General features: G+C 50.2%; 1 protein-coding gene across 8 annotated transcripts in view; it reads right to left on the bottom strand.

Moving 5' to 3' along the window:
• Positions 1 to 27,475, bottom strand: part of SMTN (smoothelin) — an 83,328-nt gene that overhangs the window by 19,038 nt on the left and 36,815 nt on the right. For all 8 annotated transcript variants that reach the window (XM_053369071.1, XM_053369072.1, XM_053369076.1 and 5 more), the window contains 5 exons: positions 24,549 to 24,653; positions 19,754 to 20,398; positions 16,022 to 16,122; positions 5,689 to 5,847; positions 1,122 to 1,197 (listed from right to left, as the gene is read on the bottom strand). In XM_053369071.1, the coding sequence (XP_053225046.1) occupies positions 1,122 to 1,197; positions 5,689 to 5,847; positions 16,022 to 16,122; positions 19,754 to 20,398; positions 24,549 to 24,653 (1,086 nt within the window). The remainder of the gene's footprint in view (positions 1 to 1,121; positions 1,198 to 5,688; positions 5,848 to 16,021; positions 16,123 to 19,753; positions 20,399 to 24,548; positions 24,654 to 27,475) is intronic.

Genomic DNA, 27,475 nt, shown 5'->3' with positions numbered 1-27,475 from the left:
AAGTCGAACAGAATCCATTCCGGAAGTCTGTTTGACTTCCAAAACGTTCAGAAACCAAAGCACGGCTTCTGATTGGCTGCAGGATGGTAAAAGTAAGTGTAATTTTAAAAATGATTAAAAATTATGATATATGTAAACTGCTAAAGATGAGGTAAAATGAAAATCAGATAGGGGGGACTTGGGGAAGCTCCCTTAACAATGTTTAGAAAAAATAAGGATAAGACAATAATTTGTTTTTTTCCCCCTGTTTGTGTTGTTTATTAGTGTTATAAAATGAATTTAAAAAATGGGGGGGGGGGGGAGGAAGCTCCTGCAGCCAATCGGAAGCCATGGAAGCTCCATCAGACGTTCGGCTTCCAAAGGAATGTTAAAAAACCAGAACACTTCCGGTTTTCGATATTCCGGGAGCCGGAACGTTCGACACCCAAGGCGTTCCAGAACCAAGGTATGACTGTAATTTCATAGTTCTGTACTTTTTGGAAACCGCTTTAAGGATTTTGTTTTATGGAACACAGCAGTACATAAACCTTAGGGAATAAAATATACTGTGGCTGGGAACCCTTTCTTTATTTCACGGATTTGTTAAATTTTAAATTTCAACCTTCCTCCAAGGAGCACAACAGTAGCAGCTGTGAGTCTCCTAAAACACCACTGGTTTGATCCTCACAGCAGCCCTTGGGGGTGAGTTAGGTCAAGGGACAGTAACTGTCTCAAGGTCACCCAGTGAGGAGGGGGTGGTTTCTTCACTCAACTGCAGATACATACAGATTGCTGCATATCATAGGAATACAGGAAGCTGCCTTACTGCGAGTCCATCCAGCTCAATGTTTTCCACACTGACTGGCAGCAGCTCCCCAGGCTGTGGCACCAGCATGGCCATAAGATGGACAATGCAGCCATGCTGGCTGGGGGCTGACAGGACTCGTAATCCAGTTGTAGTCCAAAAGGCAGCAGGTTCGCAAATACTTGTGTGACTCCGGTGGCTTTTGCACAGAAGCTCTTGGCGCCCATTTACCTCCTACTGCTCTATAGTTTAAGTCTTCTTATTTGAGGACTAGATCTTTTGAAGTATGCAATTATAAAGCTCCCCACCCCCCCCCAAAAAATTCCCAGGCCGGTACCTCGCTTCCGCTGGCGCAATTCCCGCATGGCGGCCCGTATCAGCCGCCGCTCCTCAAAGTCTGTGGTCTGATCCAGCTGCAGGGAGAGGGAAAGAGGGGTTATTACTACCACTACTACTACTACTCTCTCTCTCTCTCTCTCTCACACACACACACACACACACACACGCACAAACAAACACAAACACACACACACACGCACAAACACACACACACACACACACACACACACACAGCTTTTCTCCCTTCATTTTAAAAAAGGCATGAAAACTCCTCCCAACAAGGAAAAGCCGCTCAGAGAAATTTAATTCACACAGATGTAATTCTGCAAGCATGCAGGCGAAGGGCATTCAAGTTTATTTTTATTTTTATTTTTTTTATAAGATATGTATTAAGATTTTTTATAATATTACAATAAAATAAAAAAAGAAAAAAACAGGATAACAAAAATACAGAATAAAGAAACTTTTTAAGAAAAGAAAAAAAAGACACATACATTTTCAATTACTTATTTTCTTTTAACTTATTTCCCGGACCTCCTCATACCTCCCTTTTTTGTATTCCACCCCAAATTGTTAGTTCAGCAAATCCTTACCATTACATTATTACCTATTTATAATCCTTTTTTTTCATATTCTCTTAAAGCATTACAGCTGGAAACCACTTAATTTCAATCCAACATCATTCTAACACTCATTAATTTTACAATATTTCTGTAGATAATCTTTAAATTTCTTCCAATCTTCTTCCACCGACTCTTCTCCCTGGTCTCGGATTTTGCCTAATTTTATTTTTAAAAACCTGGAGAAATGCTGCCAGTCAGTGCTGACAGTTAGATTCTAGAGCCTTTGTTTTATTATTTATGTTTAGAAGGACCAGCAGCCTAACTCAGTATAAGGTAGCTTCTAAATTTGACCATCCCTTTATTTTGGAACCATGAGGACTAGGAACTTATTTTGAAGTAAAGCCCTTGGGCTCAGTGGCAAAACATCAGCTTTGCATTATGTTTCCATGATCATTCTGGCAGCACCTGCATTGGGCCAGAAATCGGCTTCACCTGCTGAGCAGCAGCCTGAAGGAGCAGAAGGAAGTGACTCCACCTGCTGCCGACCAGCCTTCTTGCTCCTGGTGTGAACCACCTGACTCCAGCTTTCTTAAGCACCATTTCTGGTCTCAGTCAGTAGCTGGAAACAACATTGGTTGTTCCTGGAGAGACCTTGCCGCTTCTTGTGACCTTGGACTCTCAGCTTTCTTGACCCCTGAACCATCTGACTACGTGAATTGAGATTCTCCTGACCTTAGGATTGGACTGAACCTTGCATATGGACTCTGCCTCCAGGCAAGGACCCCCCTGAGACTTGGTTGGCTGGCCTCTCCCGCCACTGAGCTCTGCCATGACTGATCAGCGCAGGAATAGGACAGCATCTTTACCCACATCTAACAATTAGATTCCGGGTCCAAACTCAGAGTGCTGGTTTTGACCTATAAAGCCTTAAATGGCTCAGGACCGCAATACAGTGGTACCTCGGGTTACAAACACTTCAGGTTACAGACTCCGCTAACCCAGAAATAGTACCTCGGGTTAAGAACTTTGCTTCAGGATGAGAACACAAATTGTGCTCTGGCAGTGCGGCAGCAGCAGGAGGCCCCATTAGCTAAAGTGGTGCTTCAGGTTAAGAACAGTTTCAGGTTAAGAACGGACCTCCGGAACGAATTAAGTACTTAACCTGAGGTACCACTGTACCTCAAAGATCGCCTCTCTCCATATGAATCTACCCGGACCCTCAGATCATCTTCTGAGGCCCTCCTTCGTGTGCCTCCTCCCTTAGAGATCCAGAGGATGGCAACATGAGAACAGGCCTTTTCTGCAGTGGCTCCTCATTTGGGGAATGCTCTTCCCAGGGAGGCTTGCCTGGCGCCTTCATTATATATTTTTAGGCACCAGGCAAAAATGTTTTTCTTCAACCAGGCCTTGGGCTGATGAATATCCTACAGCCTTTTACATGTGTCTGTGGGAAGGAGGGGTTATTGTTTCGGTTTAATTATTTGCTTGTGTTTTATCCTGTATTTCATTCTGTGAACCACCCCAAGATCTTTTGATGAAGCGCAGTACAGTGGTACATCGGGTTACGTACTTAATTTCTTCCGGAGGTCCGTTCTTAACCTGAAACTGTTCTTAACCTGAGGTACCACTTTAGCTAATGGGGCCTCCTACTACCGCCACTGCGCAATTTCTGTTCTTATCCTGAAGCAAAGTTCTTAACCCAAGGTACTATTTCTGGGTTAGCGGAGTCTGTAACCTGAAGCGCCTGTAACCCAAGGTACCACTGTATATAAATGCAATAAATAATAATAATGTCGGTTCTCATCAGCCACAGACAGTGTGACCAATGATTAATGTCCCCTAGTGCATTGATATAGTCCTCCTGGCGCCTCAATTATACATCTTTTGGCGCCAGGAAAAAACGTTCCTCTTTAACCAGGCCTTTGTCCGATTAACATTCTTATGTCCTTTAAAATGCGTTGGGATGGTGCTAGTTACGGGTTTTGTTCTTGTTTTTATTCTATATTTTGTGGTTTTTATTTTGTATTTGGAACGTGTGCCGAGGAGGGCAACCAAGACGATCAAGCGTCTCGTCTTATGAGGAATGTTTGAAGGAGCTGGATATGTTTAGCCTGGAAAAGAGGAGGCTGAGAGGAGATACGATAGCTGTCTTAAGAGCTGTCACATGGGAGAATGGAGCAAGCTTGCTTTCTCCTGCTCCGGAGGGTAGCACTCAAAACCAATGGCTTCAGGTTACAAGAAAGGGGATTCCAACTGACTTTCTGACATTCAGAGCTGTTCAACAGGGGAACGGTCTCCCTCAGGAGGTTGTGGACTCTCCTTCCTTGGAGGCTTTTAAGCGGAGGTTAGATGGCCATCTGTCATGGATGCTTTAGCTGAGGTTCCTGCACTGCAGGGGGTTGGACTAGATGACCCTTGGGGAACCCTTCCAACTTTGATTTTCTGCCACCCTGAAATCTTCAAATGAAGGGTGGTATACACAATTTAATAAACAAGCAACACGCTTTCGGAGGCTCCCTAGCGAGCAAAATGACACCCGCTTGTGGCAGGAGGCAACCCACCCCAGATCCAAACCCTCTCCCAAACATTGATTATTATTATTATTATTATTTATTGAATTGATTTATTTATTTACTACCCGGAGGTCTCAGGGCGGTTCACAGAACAAAAACATTTGCTCCAGACACACAGACAAACATGCACACACCCTTAAAGGGAAAGGGAAAGGGAGCCCTGACCATTAGGTCCAGTCGCAAACGACTCTGCGGTTGCGGCGCTCATCTCGCTTTACTGGCCGAGGGAGCCGGCGTACAGCTTCTGGGTCATGTGGCTAGCATGACTAAGCCGCTTCTGGTGAACCAGAGCAGCACACAGAAATGGCGTTTACCTTCCTACCGGAGCGGTACCTATTTATCTACTTGCACTTTGAGGTGCTTTCGAACTGCTAGGTTGGCAGGAGCTGGGACCAAGCAATGGGAGCTCATCCTGTTGCGGGGATTCGAACCGCTGACCTTCTGGTCGGCAAGCCCAAGCAGCACAGTGGTTTAAGCCACAGCGCCACACACCCTTACCCGACTCCAGATATGTGAAATATATCATCACTGAAGCAGTCAAATACAACATTTCCTGTTACACAGGGGAATGATGCTAGAGACAGGGAAAACTTCCTGTCATACAAGTTCTGGAGTATCCTTCCCCTGTCTGTGACCAGGTAGATGGGCAGACCCTAGAAAGGGGCTAGTCACACAGCCATCTTCCTCTTTTACTCTTTTGCCTTTTTTTGCTCTCTGCTAGCTCTTAGCCAGCAGCACATGGCTCATCCTTAGAGGATGGAAGCCATAAAGTAGAAAGTCCGAGGCCTAGCTCAGACTTCTTTTCACTACAAATGTAACTGTAACCACAAGATAAAGCCTGCCTCCAGAATATTACAGTGGTACCTCGGGTTACATACGCAGAAATAGTAACCCGAGAAATAGTACCTTGTGTTAAGAACTTTGCTTCAGGATGAGAACAGAAATCGTGCTCCGGCGGCGCAGCAGCGGCGGGAGGCCCCATTAGCTAAAGTGGTGCTTCAGGTTAAGAACAGTTTCAGGTTAAGAACGGACCTCCGGAACAAATTAAGTACTTAACCCGAGGTACCACTGTACTGTGGACTGAATGTTAAGTAAACTTTATTCCTACTTTCAGTCAAGACTGTTGCATTATTATTATTTTTAAGAGGGAAATAAAAGGCGAAACTTGCCAGGAGCAAGCCAGACTAGACTGCTCAACTTAAAAGATTCTAACGAATCCATCAACTTGCTTCCAGCAATCTGCAAAGGAATATGCTCTGCTGCTTGCTCACTAGTGTGAGGGAGGAGGGGTAATATTTAATCCATATATCCTCTCCTAATTTCCTCAACATTCCCCCAAGATACCCAACCCAGAAAATCAGCTAGGACTGTTACCACCCTGCTGTGTGCCACGGAGTCCCAAATTCACGCCGCTGTCGCCAACACATACCATCTTATCCAACACATGCTCTTCCTCGATCTTGCTCAGCTCTTCGGCGCTCAGGCGGCTTTGCTGGTACAGCTCCTGGGCCTGTGGCTTCTCTTTCTCGGTGCCGTTTGACAACGCCGAGTCCGCTGCCTCGCGGTGCACCGGCACCTCGGCTTCCATCTGAAGCAAGAAAAAGAGGATGACACCAATGTAGATCAAGAGCAACTTGGAAGATCATATACGGGATCTTCCATGCTGCTTATTTTTTCTTTTCTTTTTTACTCATTCCATTTATAGTCTTACCTTCTTTCCTCCAAGGTGGCTTAGTTAGTTTCCCCCCGCCTATCCCATGTTTTGCCATGCATTTTTATTTAATTTTTTAAAAATTGTAAGAAAAAGAAAAGTTTGCAGAAGGAAAATAAGAGGGGAGAGAGAATGCCAGAAGTAAAGTAGCGTCAGTGCAAAAACGGAACACAAATGCAGCCGAAATATAGTCGTAGCCCGGAAGTCTGACAGAATCCGTTCCGGAAGTCCGTTCGACTTCCAAAACATTCGGAAACCAAAGCGCGGCTTCCGATTGGCCGTAGGAAGCTCCTGCAGCCAATCAGAAGCCGCGGAAGTCGTGTCGGACGTTCGGGTTCCAAAGAACGCTTGCAAACCGGAACACTCACTTCCGGGAGCCAAAACGTTCGGCTCGCAAGGCGTTCAGGATCCAAGGTATTGCTGTGGTTTAACAAATACTTCTGCATACTTGGAAAATGAAATGCCGCGGTTGTTTCCAGTATTGTTGAACGAATAGCGGGTCAAACAAAAGAGTTAATCTTAAATGCCTTACTTTCTTATCACGTGTACACCACACTAAGAGATATGGTAAGAATAAAATATCATAAAAAACCATGGGTGTCCTGTAGCTAACTGGTTGTATTTTTATGGGACTCCATTCTCTCCCCCCCCCCATTTTATCTTCACAACAGCCCTGCAAGGTGGGTTAGGGGGTGAGTGAGTGACTGGCCCAAGGACACACCAGGTGAGTTTCATGGCCGGGTTGGGATTCGAACCCTGGTCTCCCGGGTCCTAGTCCAACACACTAACCACTACATCACACTCTTTTTCAACTGCTAAGCCAAAGCTAGTGTTCATTAGGAAGGGAGAGGGTGGCAGATAGGAGATAATCATAGCTCCGTCGGTAGAGCATGAGACTCTGAAGCGCAGGGTTGTGGGTTCGAGTCTCACAATGGGCAAAAGGTTCCTGCATTGCAGGGAATTGGACAAGACGACCCTTGTGGTCCTATGATTAAAAGGCACAGAAGCTGCACTTTCTAAACATGGTGCTTCATAAACACGTTCTGCGCACATGAAAGCTACAAACTTTTTCCTCTTTAAAAAAAGGAAATTTAAAACACTAATGTTCTATAACACTTGTCGGATCCTGGGGTACAAAATACCGAGTGGCAAGCAACCAGAGTTGCACCTAGCCCCCAAGAAATGATCAATTCTAACACGTGTAAATTGAGGATATTTGCACAACAGTCCCTATTTTGTCTACACTTCTTTCTTTTTTTTGCTCCTTCCTTTGCATAATTTGTGCATGTCTTCCAATCACTGAAAGAGGACAGACCCGAGCAGGAGCCTTGAATCTCTTTCCTCTGAGCGCTGGAAATCGCATTCAGTGACATCTAGGACTCCTGAAATTCCAAGCACGGTGTGATGGTCTGGGATTTGGACTCGGAGGCTGAACCTGAGGAATCCCAGCCTGCACAGAAGTCCCCGCCTCCAGAACGAGCTGAGCCGGGGCTGGGGCTTAAGCCTGAAGGGTCCTCACCTGTGCTGGATCCTCAGGTGCAGGCATCAGCTGAGTCTGCTCTGGATCCTGAGATGATGGAGGACAAATTGCCTGCAGGTGCTCCACTCTCAGCCCCGTCAGGGGAAGCTGAGGTTGCCTCTGGGTCCGATAACCCTCCAGCCTCTCCTGAGCTGCAGAGGCTCAGGGCAGAGAGGCGGAGGGAACTAAGTTCCTGCAGGAGGAGTGCTCGCCTCCAGGCCAGGAGAGGAGAGTCACCGGAGGATCAGGGCTGCCCTATGCCTCGGGGCAGATAAAGCCGGCCAGCCCCAGTCCCAAGTTGCGGGAGCAACGTTGTTGGTAGCCTGTTCCTGCCTGCACCCTGTCCTGCTCTTCTGCCAGAGTTCCTGACCCCACCCCACTCCCTGCCTTGGACCCCGCTTCAGCTTTGAGGACAGCTTCCACACCGCACCTCGACCTCGGACTGGACTCGGACCTCGCCACATGGTTAACCCTCAGGGCCAGCACACACGCCTTTGCAAACGAGAAGGACTAGAAACTTGATTTTATTCTTTAAAAAGAGAGCCGAGATTCTCCGACAAGTGAGTTCCGTACTTAAAAAACACTTGTCTTCAAATACACACAGACCTGCATCCGCCGAGGGGACAGCGGCTCTTTGGTTAACGGGCCGGCTCCAACATGAAGCTCCCTGATAAACTGTGTCAGGGGATTTCTAGGGGGAGATTAGAAGGGCTTACTCAGAAGCGGTTTGCTGATCAGGGATCAAGGTGGAGCTGGCACCTCATCGCAGGGACTCGGGAGCACAATGCCAGCTCCCTGTCAACACGACCCACACACAATGCCACTTGGGATGCCCGCCAAGTTTAAAAGACACCACAAGGGCACCGGCACTTGCATAGAGCAGACAAGGGGGTGCGGGGCAGCAATAGTCATTGCTATTATTTATTAAATCTCCACCCTGCCTTTCAGCAGAGAATCACAGCGCAGTTTACAATACAGAAGCACAAAAATACATGCTGTAATAACAAACAAAAACGATTAAGCTTCCCCCCGGTTTAGAAGGCCATAGATTGTTTAACCATTGGTGCCTAAAGATACATAATGAAAGCACCAGGCAAGTCCGGCTGGGGAGAGCATCCCACAAGCAGGGGGCCACCACAGAAAAGGCCTGTTTTCGCGGTGCCACCCTCCATACCTTTCATGCCAATGCCAAACTAATCCCCCTAGAGCAGGCATGATGGGAGTTGTAGTCCCAAAACAGCTGGAGGGCCAAGTTTGGCCCTTCCTGCCCTCGAGTAAAGGATACATCAAGGGGCTTAGCTTGATCAGGACTGAGTAGACTCTTCCAGTGTTAACGCTAAAGAAATGTCTTTGGTAAATGAGGTGCTAGAGGGCCATGAAAATTTGTGCCCTGGTCTTTTCAGATTCATCTACCCATGTACCAGCTGAAACCAAAGGGGTGCATAGGATACCAGATGTGAAATATGTTGGCATTACAGTCGTACCTGGGAAGTCGAACAGAATCCGTTCTGGAAGTCCATTTGACTTCCAAAGCGCAACTTCCGATTGCCTGCAGGAAGTTCCTGCAGCCAATCGGAGGCCCCGCCAGACGTTTGGCTTGCAAAAATAGTTCACAAACCAGAACAGTCACTTCCGGTGTTCAGGAGCCAAAACGTTCAGGAAATAAGCTGTTCAAAAACCAAGGTACAGTGGTACCTCGGGTTACATACGCTTCAGGTTACAGACTCCGCTAACCCAGAAATTCAGGTTAAGAACTTTGCTTCAGGATGAGAACAGAAATCGTGCTCCGGCGGCACGGCAGCAGCAGGAGGCCCCATTAGCTAAAGTGGTCCAAGACACTTTCCTGATTAATTGTTCCCACGCTGATCCACTAAATCACTCCCATGTTTCAGAAATACAGTAGTACCTCGGGTTACATACGTTTCAGGTTACATACACTTCAGGTTGCAGATTCCGCTAACCCAGAAATAGTACCTCGGGTTAAGAACTTTGCTTCAGGATGAGAACAGAAATTGTGCTCTGGCGGCACAGCAGCAACAGGAGGCCCCATTAGCTAAAGTGGTGCTTCAGGTTAAGAACAGTTTCAGGTTAAGAACGGACCTCCAGAACGAATTAAGTACTTAACCCAAGGTACGACTGTATTTTCAGCTCTCCTATGCCACTAGAGGAATCTGCCAATGCGTCTCTGTGTGGGATGATGGGAGTTGTAGTTCATTTGAACAGCCGCCGGCTTGTCATCCCATGAAAAGCACACCCGCTGTTGCACGTAGGGGGTCACGGGTGCTCCAAACAAGGAACGGAAGATCACTTTTCTAGTTAACCACAGAATCACAGCTAAGCAACCTGGACGCTACAGTCCCCCACTCTGTCCGCAAAAGCTCCAATTTACAACTTGACAGGTCCTTGTTGACGGCAGGACGCTGTCCCGCAGGCTTCTGGCAAATCCCAGCACAAAACCGCCAGTGCCACGAGATCAACAACAGGAGAGGGGCCCAGCTGCTAGCAGGGCTCGCAGATTCCTGGCTGGGGGCCCCAGAGCTCAGCTGCTTGTAAAGAGAAGGAGCCTTTCTAACAAGCCGCGGCTGGGGAGGCTGCCACTCACGCGCCTCCCCGGCTCTCGGCCAGTGAAAGGCGACCCTGGGCAGCTGCTTGGGCAGGAGTTTCGCATCACCCACCCCAGCTGGCATGAAGAGGAGGAGGAGGAGGAGGAAGGGCCTGGCTGGCGCAGGTAAAGTGCCAAGCCACAACCACTGGGCTCTGCACACCTGTCGCCCGAGCAGGCGGCTATAATCCCAAACAGAGGCAGCTAATCCACCCTGGGTGGGTTGAGCGGGGGGCGCAAACAGCCTGCTCCGTGCCCGCTCCAATCCAAGAGGGGTGCGCTTGCCAGCCTGGTGCCGCAACAAGCAGAAGAGGGCTGGCGTGACATTTGCCCACGATAAAGGGTGGCCGTGAACTTCAGAACTTCCTCCCACAAACCCACCGATTGGTGTCAGGGGAGAAAGTTGCTTAAGCGATATACAGTACATATATGTTTTTTTCTAAATGTGTGTCTGTATGTAGCCCTGGCTTCTGGGAGAAGCCTGACATTCACACTTAACCCTACAGGCGGCAGCAGCACCTGGTCAGCTTGGCACTCTGCACATGCCCAGAAGCACCCTTCTTTATTATGTAACATTACTTCAAATTGCTGTTTCTTTAATGAAGCGGAGTGGCTGGTGTTGGGGAGGCAGGAGTGGGGAACATGCTAGGGCTGGGAAACCACGACGGGGGTTGCTTTTTCCTACATACACCAAGAAAGTCAGTTGGGTGGGGGCAGAAGGGCTCTAGCTAAAGGGCAGGGCATCTGCTTCGCTAGCATAAAAGTCCTAGGTTTGATCCCTGACAGCAGGGCGGGGAGGAAGAAGGCAGTGGCCGGCCATGCAGACGAGCCCAGGTGCATCAGCCAGGGCACCATATGACATTGCACTGCTGGATCCCTGGAGCTGCCGGCTGTGGCTTAACCCAATGATAGCTTCCCACCGGCGCCATGCAAGCGGCAGCTACCGGGAGCCACCCTCCAGAGCACCATGCAAGGCAGAGGTGGCTCTGTGATCAGTGCAAAGGAAAAGGAGTGAGGAGGCTGCCCGCTGGCACCCGCAGAGCCAGAGAAAAAAATGAAGGCGGGGCTGGCAGGCAGGCTAGCCCCACTCTATCTATTTTCAGTTTTTACAAATAACTGTTGCATTCAAATGTAATCAATTTTCTACATCAACAGGATTCTCCGAATCCTTGGACTTCCCTCCGCTCCCCCGCGATTTCCAACATACTTCCTTTTATACTGCAACTTATAATACCATCCAAACTTATATTCATATTTCCATTTTGTAACCACAGAATTACCACCTTACAAAGTGTTATATTGGTCCTGCTAACATTTTTAAGCGTGTACAGTATTCTTTAAGATAATCTATAATTTTTCTTTCCATTCTCTATTAATTTTCTTATCATCCTGGTTTCTGATTCTCCCTGTCACTTTTGCCATTTCAGCATAGTCTGTCATCTTGAGCATGCAATCTTCTCTGCTTGGGACCTTGTCCTCCTTTCCCACCCTTGTCTTGGGCTCCGGGGGGGGGGGGGGCAGGAGCAGACGAGTATCAGGTGGCCTGGCCAGGCTCTCCATATTGAAGCGAGCAACGCCGCTGCGTCCGGGGGCAAGTGGGGATTCACGATACACCGCCTGCTCTGAAATCCATCTCACGACTTTAACTTTCAGCTGGTTTCAGGCGATGTATTGCTATGTCACCCAGGCCTAACTACAACGCCTGTCGGATGGGAGCGAGATGGGCAGGCAGGGCACAAGAGGGGGCACAACTCCCCGCACGCCAAAGCCCCTAACCCGTCCCTACCCATGTTTGACATAAGAGCCACGACTCACAAAACTCCCGCTGCATGAGAGGTGGACCTCCGAGTGCCTCCTGGTGCTGGCGAAGGTGGGCGGGTGGGCCGTCGGCTGCCCGGCCTCCTCGGTGCCCACAAAGTGGGCGCAGGGATCTTCCGCCTCCAGCAGCAGGGTGCTGGGGTCCTTCTCCTCCTCGCCCAGGTAGAGGGTGAGCAGGGCCACGTCCCGGCTGAGCCGCCGCTGCTCGGCCCGCAGGGCAGCATTCTCCTCCCGCAGCTGGGCGAGGGCGGCAGCCAGCGGGCGCACCGAGCCCAGGGCCACCTCCACGCGGTGCTCGACCGCCTGGCGCCATGCCTGCAACTCCTGGCGGACCTCCTGCAGGGCCTGCCGCAGGGGGGCCTCCTCGAACAGGGGCGGCTCCGGGCTGGGGGTGGGCACCCCGGGCATGGCGCAGAGGGGCAGCGCCAGGAGAGAGAGTGCAGGGGAGCCCCGAATAGCAGGACCACAGCTCTCTGGTGACCGGCGGGGCTGAGCGGGGTCTTTTGTGTGGCCGGGGCAGCTATTCTTGTCCCGCAGAGGGACGCTTCCCGGTGACAGACAAAGACAGGATGATGGAGTTGGGCCAGGTGGCCGGGCTGTGTGGGTGGGGGGCAGGCTGGACCCAGTGCAGAGAGAGGCAGGGGCTGCCTTGTGATGGCAGGGGAAGGGTGCCCCCTGGGGGCTGCAGAGGTTGGTGCCATTAGAAGGGCTGTCCTCTGGGCAATTCAGAACAGGGGAACACGAAGAAGAAGAATAATTTGGATTTGATATCCCGCTTTATCACTACCCAAAGGAGTCTCAAAGCGGCTAACATTCTCCTTTCCCTTCTTCCCCCACAACATACACTCTGCGAGGTGAGTGGGGCTGAGAGACTTCAAAGAAGTGTGACTAGCCCAGGGTCACCCAGCAGCTGCATGTGGAGGAGCGGGGAAGCGAACCCGGTTCCCCAGATTACGAGTCCACCACTCTTAAGCACTACACCACACTGGCGAAGGAGGGAAGAGTGCGACTGCTACAAACAGGGACCGGCAGCTTGCTTTGAAAGAAAAAGATGGAAGGAAGAGGAAACGCCAACCAAGGAAGAGTAGATAGTGAAAATAATGGAATACAGTGGTACCTCGGGTTACATACGCTTCAGGTTACAGACTCCGCTAACCCGGAAATAGTACCTCGGGTTAAGAACTTTGCTTCAGGATGAGATCAGAAATCGTGCTCCGGTGGTGCAGCAGCAGCAGGAGGCCCCATTAGCTAAAGTGGTGCTTCAGGTTAAGAACAGTTTCAGGTTAAGAACGGACCTCCAGAACGAATTAAGTTCTTAACCCGAGGTACCACTGTATGCCGAAATGGTGAAAATGACTGGGAAGTCATGATAGTAAATTTTAAAAAGAATGGTATAAATTTATAGAGTACATTAAAGAACAATGTAAAGATTTGAAGACATTAGAAGGATTGATATAGCATGTAATTTTTTAACAGGTAAAGGATTTAATTAAAGTTGGATCAATGTAATTAGATGCGGTTAAAATAAAATAAAAACGTATCTGCGGAAAACCAGAAGGGAGAGGAAGGAAGCCCGAGGGTTCAGGGAATCCCTCGATTGTACAAATACTGCTGGATTTAAGTTTGAAAGGTGTTAATGATGAAAAACTGAAAATATTTTTTATAAAAAAATGAAAGAAAAAGAGGAAGAATCTTAGGACATCTGATTTAGCACCTGAGAGCCAAAATCCCGGCCCAAACAGTTGAAATGGGGATGTTGTTGTTGTTAATTGAATTTATATACCGCCCTATACCCGGGAGTCTCAGGGCGGTTCACAGAATAAAATCAAGATATAAAACCACAAAATACCTAATAAACATAAAAACGACAAGCCTATAGCCCCACCCCACCCCAATTTTAAACGGGTGTTGGATGTAAATTAGATTAACCAAAGGCCTGGTTAAAAAGGAATGTTTTTGCCTGGCACCTAAAGGTGTATAACGAAGGCGCCAGGCAAACGTCCCTGGGGAGTACATAATGGTCATGTGTGGAGCTGCAGGGCAGCCCTGGGTTCACAGGTGTGTGGGTACTGAAAAAAACCCTTCAGGGATAAAGGAGACCATCCCTCCCATCACAGAGGCAGGAAACAAGTCATGCCAACAGCAGATGAAGCGATCAACTTGTGTCTGAACTGAAACGCATCACTACAAATCGCAGGCGAGGAATCATATCGTCAAATGGTTTTACACCGGGGGACCCCTGCAGTGAGAAAGCTAGTACATGGAAAAGAGGAACCTTTCTTCCTGAGGAGCTAGCTTTCCCTGTGCATGGATTTTAAAAAAAATGCTATGGGGGAGCATTTAAGCACTCAATCCCCTACCTGCTGTCTGAAGCAGCACAGACGGGAACGGCCTCCCTCTGCTGTGGCGGCGAAGCAGGGACAAAATCCCAACCCACCACCTAACTCCTGGCTGCCAACGCTGCTGGACCACCCTGCTGCTTGTCTCAGTCGTCAGACACGCTGCAAGACAGCAGAGGCGAGGAGTGGGGGAACACATACATACACACACGACACCGCTGCTCAGATGGCCTGGCCAAGGTGCAGGGATATTGCTCAGGCTGGAGCAAGGAATGCAGGGAGAGGGACCAAAAAGAGGCCAGCTCCGCTCACCTGAGCGACTATTTCCAGGCCCAGCTCCAGCCTCCTGCACAGCTTCCTGAATAATGCACATGGCTGATGAAAAGAGCAAGTGATCGGATTCCCAGCCCGGGCGAACGGCCCTCTGTTGTTGTTCTGTCCCGCTCAGAGTATCCCCTGCCCTACAAACTGCCTGAGCTCCTCCTCGTAGCTGCAATCTCGCTCTTCACTTCCACCCTCCTGGCTGGCTGCCACACACACACACACACACGCCCGTCCCTGGACCAGGATCCTTCCCACGCTCTCACCTGCAGGGGACAGCCACCCAGAGGCCCACCCGGAGCGAGTTGGCACAACCCTGTCGCCCGTCGGCGCAGCTCCTCGCGGCAGCCCACCCAGATTCCGGAGCCGCAGGTCGCCTAATGCCTTAACGAGAGGCGACAGGCCGGCAGGGACAAGCGGGACGAGGCATTAGGCTAATTAGCCCGGGCAGGAGAACTGCTGGCTTGCTCCACAACCAGGCTGCGAGAGGCAGCCAGGGCATGGCTGGGAGCGCTGGCAGAGTGGAGGGGGGTTTGCAGAGCTGGTTCAGAAAAGGGCACCCCAAATGGTTCACGTCCCCCATGAGGGAAAGTTGCAGCACCTGGAGTTTTTTTCAAAGTTTAGAGCAGGGTCTTTAAGCTGTTTGGGGACTACAACTCCCATCACCCCTACCTAGCAGGACCAGTGGTCAGGGATGATGGGAACTGTAGTCCCAAAACAGCTGGAGTCCCAAGTCTGGGAAACCCTCGTTTAGAACTATAACTCACATCATCCAATCTAGCAGGACCAGTGGTCAAGGATGATGGGAATTGTAGTCCCACCCAAAACAGCTGGAGGCCCAAGTTTGGGAAACCCTGGTTTAGAGAGAAGCCGAGTAAGATTGAGGTGTAAAAAAATTATGCCTGGCAAAGAGAATGAGAAAAGTTTGGGTCTCTCATAACACTATAACTCAGGGACATCCAATGAATTTTGAAAGATTCGGGATGGAAAGGAAAAAAGACCCTCTGTGGAACTCCCTGCCACAGGAGTTGGTGATGGCTTTAAAAGAAGATTGGGCAAATTCACGGATGAGAGAGCTATGCATGGCTACTAGCCATAGGGACTACACTCTGGTTCCACCATTGGAGGCAGCAAGGCTGCCAAATCTTGTGCTGGGGTCCTGCTTGCTGGCTACCGACTGAGGCATCTGGAGGGCCCTTGTGAGAACAGGATGCCGGACATTAGACGATCACCGCCTCTCCTGCACAAAGCCCAAGCTGTGCCCTTCGCTCTGCCTCTTGCAGCTGCAGAACTGATGCAGCCCTCCGCCCTCCCTGAAGCTCCACGGTTTTGTGGAGGGCCAAGGGGACTTTTTAAGTTTCCCCCACCTGCAGAAACAGGCATGATCAGAGGAAGGAAGGAAGGAAGGAAGGAAAGGAAAACAGAAGAAGGGTAGGGAGTGGGAAGACTCACCTTATTAAGGCTGGAGCTGCTGCCGCCATGGCTGGAGCTGTCGACGCTGCTGCTGGTGGTCGTGATTCGAATGGGAGTGCTTCTCAACCCCAGTGTGAGTTCTGTGGCATGGGGAGAAGGCACAGGTGTGAGAACCAGCGGCCAGGGGTCGGGGCAAGAGGAGGGCTCCAAACTGGGGCTTTGGGATTTTGCCAGCTTTTAAGCCCGCAAGTTGCCAGTCCGCATGAAATGCACAAGTTACTAGTCCACATTAAGTTCCGAAGTTATTCATTCCCTTTGTAGAAACAAACTGGCCCGTGTGTTCCAAGGCATACCTGAGCTAAAGAGCACCAAGTCCCTTCTCCCCAAAGCTTGCGCCTACCTGCTTGGCAGGAGTAGGTAAGGAACCCTAAAGGACTCAAGCCGAGGAGGGCCTGTTTTTTTCGCCAGCGTAGACTTGGCACATTGCCACCTGCCCTTCTCCCCAAGCCCTGGAGATTTGGTGGGCTTCAAACCAGACGCTTTTTAAAAAGCAGCTGGTGCTCTCCTAATAGAAAACAGAAAGCGGCAAGCTGCAGTCAGGTAATGTAGCGGAGATCATGGAATATATCCAAGTTTCTGACATCGTGCGCCAGCCTTCATAACGCTCCGGGAATGAGCCTGTTCTAGATGGGGAAGGGAGTGGATAGCTTGGCAAATCGACTTTCAAGCTCCAAACCCACCAAGTGCCCAGAGTTGCTTTCTCTAATCTGCAGCCTTTCCAGGTGTTTTGAACTACAGTGCCTTCCAAAACATCTGGAGGGTGCCAGGTTGGCAGACGTTGTCGTAGAGAATTGGGTCAAAGCAAACATTAGGATGATTAAAGGAAACATCACCGCGATGCGGTGTTTTGAACTTTGACGTGGTTTTCACGTATCACTCTTGCGTTCCTCGATTTGACATTTTAAAATGAAATTGCAGCATAAAAGGGAACATGCATGTGTATGTTCATATCCTGCCTTTTTCTCCCCGCTCCTCATTTAATCCCCTCAGCAACCCTGTGAGGTAGGCTAGGCTGAGAAGGTGCGATGGACCAAAGGGGGCAACTCAGTGAGCTTCATGGCTGAGAGGGGGATTCGAACCCTGTTCTCCCATGTCCTAAGTCCGACCACAGCACCACCAAGGGCTCAAAAGAAAAAGTCAAGACTTCAAAGGCTTCATGGGGGGTGGGTAATCTGAATTTGCACCCAATCCCTGAGAAGATCAATCCGACGCACTCCGGCCACAGCGACAGAAGTTTATCCCACCAGAAACAGGAAAGTTTCCAAGCGCGGAGACCACACACACACAGGAGCTGCTGCACCCATGCCAACCTGTCACCGGCCTCTCTGTCTCCATCTCACTGGAAACATCATGCAATTACAGTGGTACCTCTGGTTACGTACTTAATTCGTTCCAGAGGTCCGTTCTTAACCTGAAACTGTTCTTAACCTGAAGCACCACTTTAGATAATGGGGTCTCCCGCTGCCGCTGTGCCACTGCTGCGTGATTTCTGTTCTCATCCTGAAGCAAAGTTCTTAACTCAAGGTAGTATTTCTGGGTTAGCGGAGTCTGTAACCTGAAGTGTATGTAACCTGAAGCGTATGTAACCCGAGGTACCACTGTACGGCAAAGTGTTCTGGTTCAGTGGTAGAGCAAGCCCTAAACGGCCCCGGTCCAGGATACCTGAAGGAGCGTCTCCACCCCCATCGTTCTACCCAGACACTGAGGTCCAGCTCTGAGGGCCTTCTGGCGGTTCCCTCTCTGCGAGAAGCCAAGTTACAGGGAACCAGGCAGGGGGCCTTCTCGGTAGTGGCACCCGCCCTGTGGAACACCCTCCTACCAGATGTCAAAGAGAACAACAACTACCAGACTTTTAGAAGACATCTGAAGGCAGCCTTGTTTAGGGAAGCTTTTAATGTTTAATAGGTTATTGTATTTTACTATTCTATTGGAAGCCGCCCAGAGTAGCTGGGGAAACCCAGCCAGATGGGTGGGGTATAAATAATAATAATAATAATAATAATAATAATAATAATAATAATAATAATAATTGCATGCAGAAGTTCCCAAGTTCAATCCCCGCCAGCATCTCCCGAGACGGCTGGAAATGATTCCTACTTGAAACCCTGAATAGCTGCTGTGGAATAGACCAGCGTCCTGATTCAATATTAGGCAGCTTCCTATTTAATTCAGCTCTTTAAAAAAAACCAAACCAAAACCCTGGGGACTAAAATCTTAATTTATCCTCAAGAGAAGGGCTGTAAACTCAGCGGCAGATTATCTGCTTGCTTTGCATGCAGAAGGTCGCAGGTTCAATCTCCGGCAGCCCCTCCAGGCGGGGCTGGGAATGTCCCCTGCCTGAAAACCCCGGGAGACCTGCTGCCAGTCAGTGCAGACAATGCTGAGCTGGATGGGCCGACAGTGTAAGGCAGTTTGCTACATGAAGCCTATGCAACCCACAGCTGCAAATTCCCACTGGCCAGAGGAGAAGCCCCCGTTGCCCAAATCTCTAGCCTTTTAAACCTTATGGATAACAGATATATTCTCTTATAAAGGGGCAGCGGCAACCTAGGAGCAACTTTGGGAGAGGACGGTGCTTTAAGCCCCCGCAACAAAATGCAATTTTGCAGAATAGAGGGTTGTAGCTTCATGCAAAAACCACTGGCAGAAGGTCATCGGTTCAGCCTCTCCAGGTTGCGCTGGGAAGGATTCCCTGCAGAGCCTTTGCTGCCAGCCAGTGAAGGCAACACTGACCTAGATGGACCAACATTCTGACTTGCGCTGCATGAAGTAACTCTGGAAGGGGGTTCCTGGTGCAAAGCAGCACTTGCAACTCTGCAGCAGGAGACAAGCTTCTGCCGGCAAAGCAGAGGCTGCCATTTCCATGCAGGCATTTTGTCCCAACTTCTCTGAAGATTTTCAACTCTCCCTGCAGAAGATTTGCCAGACCAAACTACACCCACCCACCCAAGTCTGTCCTGCAATTTCATATTTTGGGGGCAAATCGGCTGGCATTTTGTGGGCAAAGGCTCTGAGCTTTAATGCGTGCAGAAGAGGCAGAAATTCAACAAGCAGATAGGGCCACAGACAGGGGAAGATGCTTCTCTGAGCAGAACTTTAATCAGGGGAGAAATCCACAAGGTGCAAAACACGTATTCTCTGCCCTGCCTGCTGTCCTGGAAATTCCACTCCTTTCAGCAAAATTCTCCTCGCTTGCCTTGAAGGTACCTACAAGGTCCACTTCAAAAGTCACTTTATGGGATGTCTGGTGGCAATTGTGCCATCATGGAATAGTTAAGAGTATCCGACTAGAACCCGGGAGGGACTGAGGTTCGAATCTACACTCAACCAGGTGAAACTCACTGGGCAACTCTGGGTCAGTCATGATCTCTCAGCCTGATCTACCTCACAGGGTTGTTGTGAGAACGGAGGGAGAACCACATGCGCTGCCTTGAGCTCTTTGCAGGAAAGAAACACAGTAAATAAACGATTCTGTCCAAAAGGAGCCAAATCGAAAAGAAGCAGAATCACAGAGTGGGGGGCAGGGACCTCATGGGTTGTCTAGTCTGACCCGCTTTGATGCAGGAATCACTGTGAACGAACTGCTAGGTGCTCTCCCTATGGAACTTCCACAGAGCAGGCAAGAAGTGCCTACACGACACTTTTGCCCCCGTGCCAACTTCCGAGGGCGCCGGACGGTAACGCAAATGCACAGCCCGAGGTGCCACTCACCTGCCCGCTGGTTCCCTGGGGTCCCCACGATCTGGCTCCTGAGGGGCTGGCTGCGGCCATCCTTGATCTCAATGGTGAAGAGGGTCTTCATCTCGTCGCTGGGCTCGGCGGCGCCGAGGTTGCGCGCTCGGGCTGGCAGAGGGCTGCGGGAGGAGGAAGAGCTCAACGGGGGGACATGGGGCTCCTTTGAGCCGGAGGAGCTCCCCGGAGTGTTTTCAGCAGAGGGGCGGGCAGGAGTCCACTTGCTCCCCTGCCATTGGCTGGCCTGGCTCCGCCCCCGGGGGCCGGCCGCCTCTTTAGGGCCGGCCGGACTCTCGGCGGGAGGCCTCACTGTCCCGGTCTTTGCCTGGCTGGCGGAGGACTTGGCCGGCTGCTGCTCCTCTGCACCCCGCTGCCTGCTGGCATCCTGGAGGGCACGGCCGGCAGCGCCACTGCTGCCACCCCGTGCCCCGACAGGTAAGTCTCCTGCACGCGGGGGGTTCAGGAGCTGTTGCTGTTGCTGCAGGATCCGGGCACCTTTGCCCGCACTCTCCGCCTTCCGGGGGGTGGCGGCAGAGCCAGCCGGCTTGAGGGGATCCGAGCTGAACTTTCGTGCGCGGTCTAGCACAGAGCCAGATCTCTGGAACGGTTGATCCCGGCGGGAATCTGCAAGACAGAGAGAGGGAAAGGGGCGTGCTTGTCGGCTTGGGAACAGAGGAGAGTTTATGCATCGCACAGCTGGGAATCTGGCCAAGAACGCTTCTGAGCTCCTCCCAGAGTTTATACGCATTTAAAACAATAACAGAAGGAGCACCGCCAGCACAGGCAGTGTGAGCGACTCTCAGAGTCCTTCCCTGTCCCAGGAAGGAAGATCAAACTTAGGAAGCTCCAAATATCCAGCTTGTCAAAGAAACATAGAATCGTAGATTTGGAAGGGACCCTAAAGGTAAAGGGACCCCTGACCATTAGGTCCAGTTGTGACCGACTCTGGGGTTGCGGCGCTCATCTCGCTTTATTGGCCGAGGGAGCCGGCGTACAGCTTCCGGGTCATGTGGCCAGCGTGACTAAGCCGCTTCTGGCGAACCAGAGCAGCGCACGGAAACGCCGTTTACCTTCCCGCCAGAGCGGTATCTATTTATCTACTTGCACTTTGACGTGCTTTCGAACTGCTAGGTTGGCAGGAGCAGGGACCGAGCAACGGGAGCTCACCCCATCACGGGGATTCGAACCACCGACCTTCTGATCAGCGAGTCCTAGGCTCTGTGGTTTAACCCATAGCGCCACCCGCGTCCCAGTAGGGAAGGGACCCTAAGGATCGTTTGATCCAGTGTTTCCCAAACTTGGTTCTCCAGCCGTTTTCAGACTACAGTTCCCATCAGCCCTGACCACTAGTCCTGCTAGCTAGGGATGATTGGAATAGCTGTTTACTTGGCTGTTTTCGTATGTTGTGAAGGCTGAAATTTCAATTCAGTGGAGCAGGGTCAAGATATTAACTGATATGCATGAAATTTCAGATACAGCTATATAATCCCTAGTGTAGTAAGATAAGACATTTGGAGAAGGCATTGGGGGGGGGAGTTTTTTATGAACCACCCTATTGATCAGCCAAAGGCCTGGTGAAAGAGGAACATTTTTGCCTTAAGGGTTATAATGAAGGCACCAGGCAAACTTCCCTGGGGAAAGCATTCCACAGACGGGGAGCCACTGCAGAGAAGGCCCTGCTCTTGTTTTGCCCTCCTCTGGACCTCTCGAGGAGGCACATGAGGAAGGGCCTCAGAATATGTTTTCAGGGTCCGGGTAGGTTCATATGGAAAGAGGCGTTCCTTGAGGTATTGCGTTACTGAGCCGTTTAAGGCTTTATAGGTCAAAACCAGCACTCTGAGTTGGAGCTGGAAACTACCGTAATTGGTTGAGATGCAGTTGCCAAAATAAAACTTACTCTGAGCTCCTCTGGGGGCCAAGCATCATCTCTCTCACACCACTAAATGCAGCACCCCTCCTCACACCACCCCCAGCAAATAAACGCTGCCCCCCCCCATTTAGCCACATGACCGAGCTGAGAAAATCCAAAAGACTCACTCGTGCAGCCTTCCCCAACCTGATGCCCTCCAGATGTTTCAGACTACAACTTGGCTGTGCTGGCTAAGGCTGAGAGATGTTGTAATCTATTCGCACTCTTTGGAACTCCCTGCCAATTGATATTAGACAGTGTCTTCACTGCACTCTTTGTGGTGTCTGCTACAAAAAAATTGGTTTAGGCAAACCCTACTCAGACATATAAAAGGCTGACAGGTGTTTTGATTGGAGGGGGGAGTTTATCAGTGATGTTAATTATTTTTCGGAAGGTTTTAAATAGTTGTTTTTATTTTATTTTTTTACTGATGATTCCATTGTTTAATTTTTTTAATGAGGGTTTTTCTTTCTATTTTCTACAATCCAGCAGTATACACAATTAACTAAAATAAGCACTATGTACTATTAAGATGACTATGTACTATTAATGACCTGCTGTCATTTTTTGTATTGTTGTTAACGTTTTGCAAAGCTATTTTTATTCCATTTTCTAACATTTACTTAAGCAAAAAATGTATATGCTGCTTGATTGTTGGAAAACCTCTTGGTGGTTTGCAAATATATAAAAGAAAACTTTTTTTTAAAAAAAGCTCAATTTAAAAACAGGTATAAAAAGGTAAAAGACCCCTGGCAGTTAAGTCCAGTTGCAGACGACTCTGGGGTTGCGGCGCTCATCTCGCTTTCAGGCCAAGGGAGCCGGTGTTTGTCCGCAGCCGATTTTTCTGGGTCATGTGGGCAGCATGACTAAGCCGCTTCTGGTGCAACGGAACACCGAAACCAGAGCAGTGCACGGAAACGCCGTTTACCTTCCCGCCGGAGTGGTACCTATCTATCTACTTGCACTTGATGTGCTTTCGAACTGCTAGGTAGGCAGGACCTGGGACAGAGCAACGGGAGCTCACCCCGTCACAGGGATTCGAACCACCGACCTTTTGATTGGCAAGCCCAAGAGCAGGGTCAGCAAACTTTTTCAGTAGGGGGCTGGGTCCCAGACCTTGTGGGGGGCCGGACTAAATTGGGGGGGGGGGAATGAATGAATTCCTATGCCCCACAAATAACCCAGAGATGCGTTTTAAATAAAAGGGCACATTCTACTCATGTAAAAACACGCTGATTCCCGGACCGTCCGCGGGCCGGATTTAGAAGGCGATTGGGCCGGATCCGGCCCCGGGCCTTAGTTTGCCTACCCATGCCCAAGAGGCTCAGTGGTTTAGAACACAGCGCCATCCTAAAGAGGGATAAAAATCATCTCAGTATCCTGAATGTCTGGGTAGTCTTGCTTAAACAAAAATGTTTCCAGCAGGCATCTAACTGAGTAGAGGAAAGGCACTTGCCTGATGTCCAGGCAGAGAGTCCCAAAATGTAGGTGCTATTATACTAAATGACCGATTTCTTACGTGCAGAATGGCCGTGGCTCAGTGGAGGCGCTTCTGCTTTGCATGCAGAGCGTCCCGGATTCAAATCCCCGCAATCTCTAAGTAGGGCTGGAAGAAACCTGAAACACTGGCGAGCTCCTGCTGCCGCCCAATGTAAACGACATGGAGCTAGATGGAGCGACGAGGGGACTCAGTATAAAGGCAGCTTCCTATGTTCCTGTTTAAAAAGGGCCACGGCTTAACGGTAAGAGCAGCTGCCTGGCATGCAGAAGGCCACAGGTTCGATCACTAACAGCACCTCCCGGTAGGGCAGAAAACATCCCCTGCTTGAAACCCTGGAGAGCTGCTGCCAGTCAGTGTCAACACTACTGAGGTAGATGGACCAACGGTCTGAATCGGTATAAAGAAGCTTCGTATATTCCTATGTCTACTGTTGGGCCTGGATAGCTCAGTTGGTTACAGCTTGGTGCTGATAGCGCCATGGATGCAGGTTCGATCCCCGTAAGGAACTGTTGCATATTCCTGCATTGCAGGGGGTTGAACTAGATCAGTGGTTGCCAAGCATTTTTTGGCCATGCCCCACCTAGGTAAAGGTAAAGGGACCCCTGACCATTAGGTCTAGTCTCAGACGACTCTAGGGTTGTGATGCTCATCTCACTTTATTGGCCGAGGGAGCCAGCGTACAGCTTCCAGGTCATGTGGCCAGCATGACTGAGCCGCTTCTGGCGAACCAGAGCAGCGCACGGAAACGCCGTTTCCCTTCCCGCTGGAGCGGTACCTATTTATCTACTTGCACTTTGACGTGCTTTTGAACTGCTAAGTGGGCAGGAGCAGGGACTGAGCAACGGGAGCTCACCCCGTCGCAGGGATTCGAACCGCCGACCTTCTGATCGGCAAGTCCTAGGCTCTGTGGTTTAACCCACAGCGCCACCCGCGTCCCATCTCTAAAATCCTGATCCCCCCCACCGGTGACATATAATTCTTTTCTTATTCACATGGAGGAAGCCTAAAAGGCCATTAACTTGGTCTAAACAAGCTTCCAAATTGCCCCCCCTTAAAAATCCAATTGCTCCCTCTGTGGGGCGTGTGCCCCACTTTGGGAACCACGGGACTAGATGATTCTCAGGGTCCCTCCCACTTTACATTTCTATGATTCTAAAGCAGCTTCCTTTGGAAGGCATAATAAAAATAATGCACAACACCTGGGAGGGGGCTGAAACCAAACCCACACAATGCCATCTCTGGCACCAAGGTTTCCCTCTCCTGTCGGATAAGTAGCAACTATGCACAGAGAAGGAGAGAGAGAGAATGAACGTCCCCCTAACACAGCCATGAAGCAATCTGTTGCTAGGCCAGACGGTTGTTACCTGTGCTGGTTGCCTGGCGTGGCATCGGTTGTGTGGTTTCACCACAGCGGGCATCTGGAGGGGCAGGGGTCTGGGGGGTGGCACTGGATGGAGCTGCTGAGGAAACTGTCAGGGAGGGGGAAGAGAAATGAAGCTATGTTAAACGAAAGGTTCTGAAGCTTCTCAAGGGCTTACATCAGTGGTTCTCATGCCCGCCCCTGCCCCCCCATGACATATAATTCTTATTATTCAAAAAGTGAACTCCTATTCACGTGGAGGAAGCCTAAAAGGCCATTCAGTGTTAATAGCTCATTCTCGAATAGACCCCTTAAAAATCAAACTGCCCCCCTGTGGGGCGTGCGCCCCATGTTGGGAACCGCAGGGTTAGACAAAGGGGTTCTCCAGCAGGGAAGGAGCATAGCTTGGTGGCAGAGCACCTGCTTGGAATGCAGAAGGCCCCAGGTGAAACCCCAATGGCCCCTCCAGGCATCTCCCTTGGAGAGCTGCTGCCAGTCAGTGTTGAGAACACCAAGCTGAATTTACCCAGCCCTGCCCAGAGATGCTGAACCTGAGACCTACTTAAGCACAAAGCAGGCGCCATCTGTCACTGAGCTTGTGGCATCTTCCGCTTTAAAAAGAGCTAAGATTCTAGTCCTCACTGTTCTGGATAAAAGGCCAGATTGAAGTGGAATGTAGTAGTAGTAGTAGTAGTAGTAGTAGTAGTAGTAGTAGTAATAATAATAATAATAATAATAATAATAATTTATTTATTTATATCCCGTCCTCCCCAGCTGAAGCCGGGCTCAGAGCGGCTAACAACAATAAAAGTAACACAGTTTACATAAAATCACTATCAATTAATTAAAATACATTCTAAAATCAATTCATTCTAAAATCAATGTAGAAAGCTGCCTTGTACCAAGGTCTGGCCATTGGGTCCATCTAGCTCAGTACTGTCCACTCGGACTGGCAGCAGCTCTCCAGGGATTCAGGCAGGGGTCTTTTCTCAGCAGAGGATTGAACTCAGGACCTTGCGCAGGCAAGGCTGATGTCGTGTCACTCAGTTACAGCCATAATAATAGCTGCGAAGGGGGGTGATGGTGCATGGCCTTAATAGACAATAATGATGCAAAAAGCCTTCAAAAACATGGGATAGCAGGACAGCCTGTCCCAGTTCCCCACTTGTAAGAATTCTCGTTGCCAGGGGTCCCCATTTCATGGTGTGTGTGTGTTTTGGTTGTGCAAGAAGAGCCACAACTTCTGCCCTGTGGCTGAACTTTGGGGCCAGAGGAAAGGACGACTCTTCGTAATTATTCCTTTCCGACTGTTATTAAGCACTGGATTTACGATTCGCCCTCCCTCCCGAAAGATCCCCGGGTGATGAACTGCAGAAGAGCAACAAAAGACGTCAATGTGTTTTTTTATTTTTAAAAAAACCACCTCCCATCGGTTTCCGCAGCCAAACTCTTGGGAGTCTCTGCACCCTTCGGGAAAGTTAAGAAGGCGAGAGGGGCAACAAGGAACGTGACTGAAGATTGGAGATTCAGTTGAAGTGGAGGGAGAATGTGTTTGCAAAAGGGGGCCCTGGAGCCTCCTTGATCTGCCAGGGAACAAGGGGGAGGGGGAGAGAGAGACTGGGACAGAGCAAAGCCCAGAGGAGAAAGGAAGACGGGGTGGGGGGGGGAGAAGGCAGCTGAGGATGGAGCGAGAGCCGTTCCTGACCTTATTGGGAGAAGGAATGCAAAAGGTCCAGCTTGGCGGAGCAACAGATTCCCTTTCATGGCCCTTGGAGGAAGCCTTAGACACTGCCTGGCAGAAGGGGGAAAAGCAGGGAGGGGATGCAAGGACAACCGCAGAGAGAGGCCCAGGGCCCAAAACAAGGGGCACGTCTCCCAGGGCCAGGGCAGACCCCCGACTCCCTTTGCAGCAGATCCGGGTCGAGGGGCCTGACCCCGTCTTTGTGGAGTCTGACAGAGGATGGGGCAGGGGTGGCCGGAGTTTTTCCAAAATTGCAGCTGGGGTGAAGAGAGGGCGAGGTCTAAGGCTTGGGCAAGGATGCTGCCGGGATTAAAGGCTAGACGAGGCATCTCCAGCCAGATGGGCGGGGTATAAATAATAAATTATTAAATTATTATTATTATCTCTCCCGGGCCTTGCGCTCAACTCTCGTAAGCAAGCGACGCCGCACCGTCAAGGCCAGCCTGCAGCCAGAGAGCTCTGGGATGCCTTAGAGGGCCTGCTACACACACACACACACACACACACACACACACACACCGTGATTCCAGACACGGGTAGGGTTTCTAGAAAGTAAGGTGTGGGCTGCCGGTTGGGGCTGGTGGGAGTACATGCACGATGAACACACAGCTCTCTTTCGGCAGAAGGGAAAGGACGCCACTCCGGGATGGAACACAGTTCAGCGGCAATGCATCCGTTTTGCATGCAAAAGGTTCCAGGTTCAATCCCCAATGACATCTCTGGGTATGGTTGTGAATCCCTGGAGAGCTGCTGCAGGTCAGTGGAGGCAGCACTGGCTTAGGTGGACCAATAGGTCACTGGCCGGGCATCTGCTTTGCGTGCAAAAGGTGCCTGGCTCAATCCCCAGAGACATCTATAGGTAGGGCAGGAAGAGACCCTGGTCTGAAAGTCTGGGAAGCTGCTGCCAGTCAGTGTTGACAGTACTGAGCTAGATGGGCTTAATATAAAGCAGCTTCCTATGACATGGTGGAAGGTCATAGGTCAGCAGTAGAGCATCTGCTTTGCTTGCAGAATGTCACAGGTTGAATTCCCAAGATCTCCAGGCAGGGCTGAGGAACGCAGGCGGTTGGTGTAGATCAGGCATCCCCAAACTCGGCCCTCCAGATGTTTTGGGACTACAACTCCCATCATCCCTGACCACTGGTCCTGTTAGCTAGGGGTGATGGGAGTTGTAGTCCCAAAACATCTGG

The sequence above is a fragment of the Podarcis raffonei genome, chromosome 16 (genome assembly GCF_027172205.1).
Source record: "Podarcis raffonei isolate rPodRaf1 chromosome 16, rPodRaf1.pri, whole genome shotgun sequence".
NCBI lineage: Eukaryota > Metazoa > Chordata > Lepidosauria > Squamata > Lacertidae > Podarcis > Podarcis raffonei.
The sequence above is the reverse complement of the archived record's forward strand: the minus strand, read 5'-3'. Positions and strand labels throughout refer to the sequence as shown.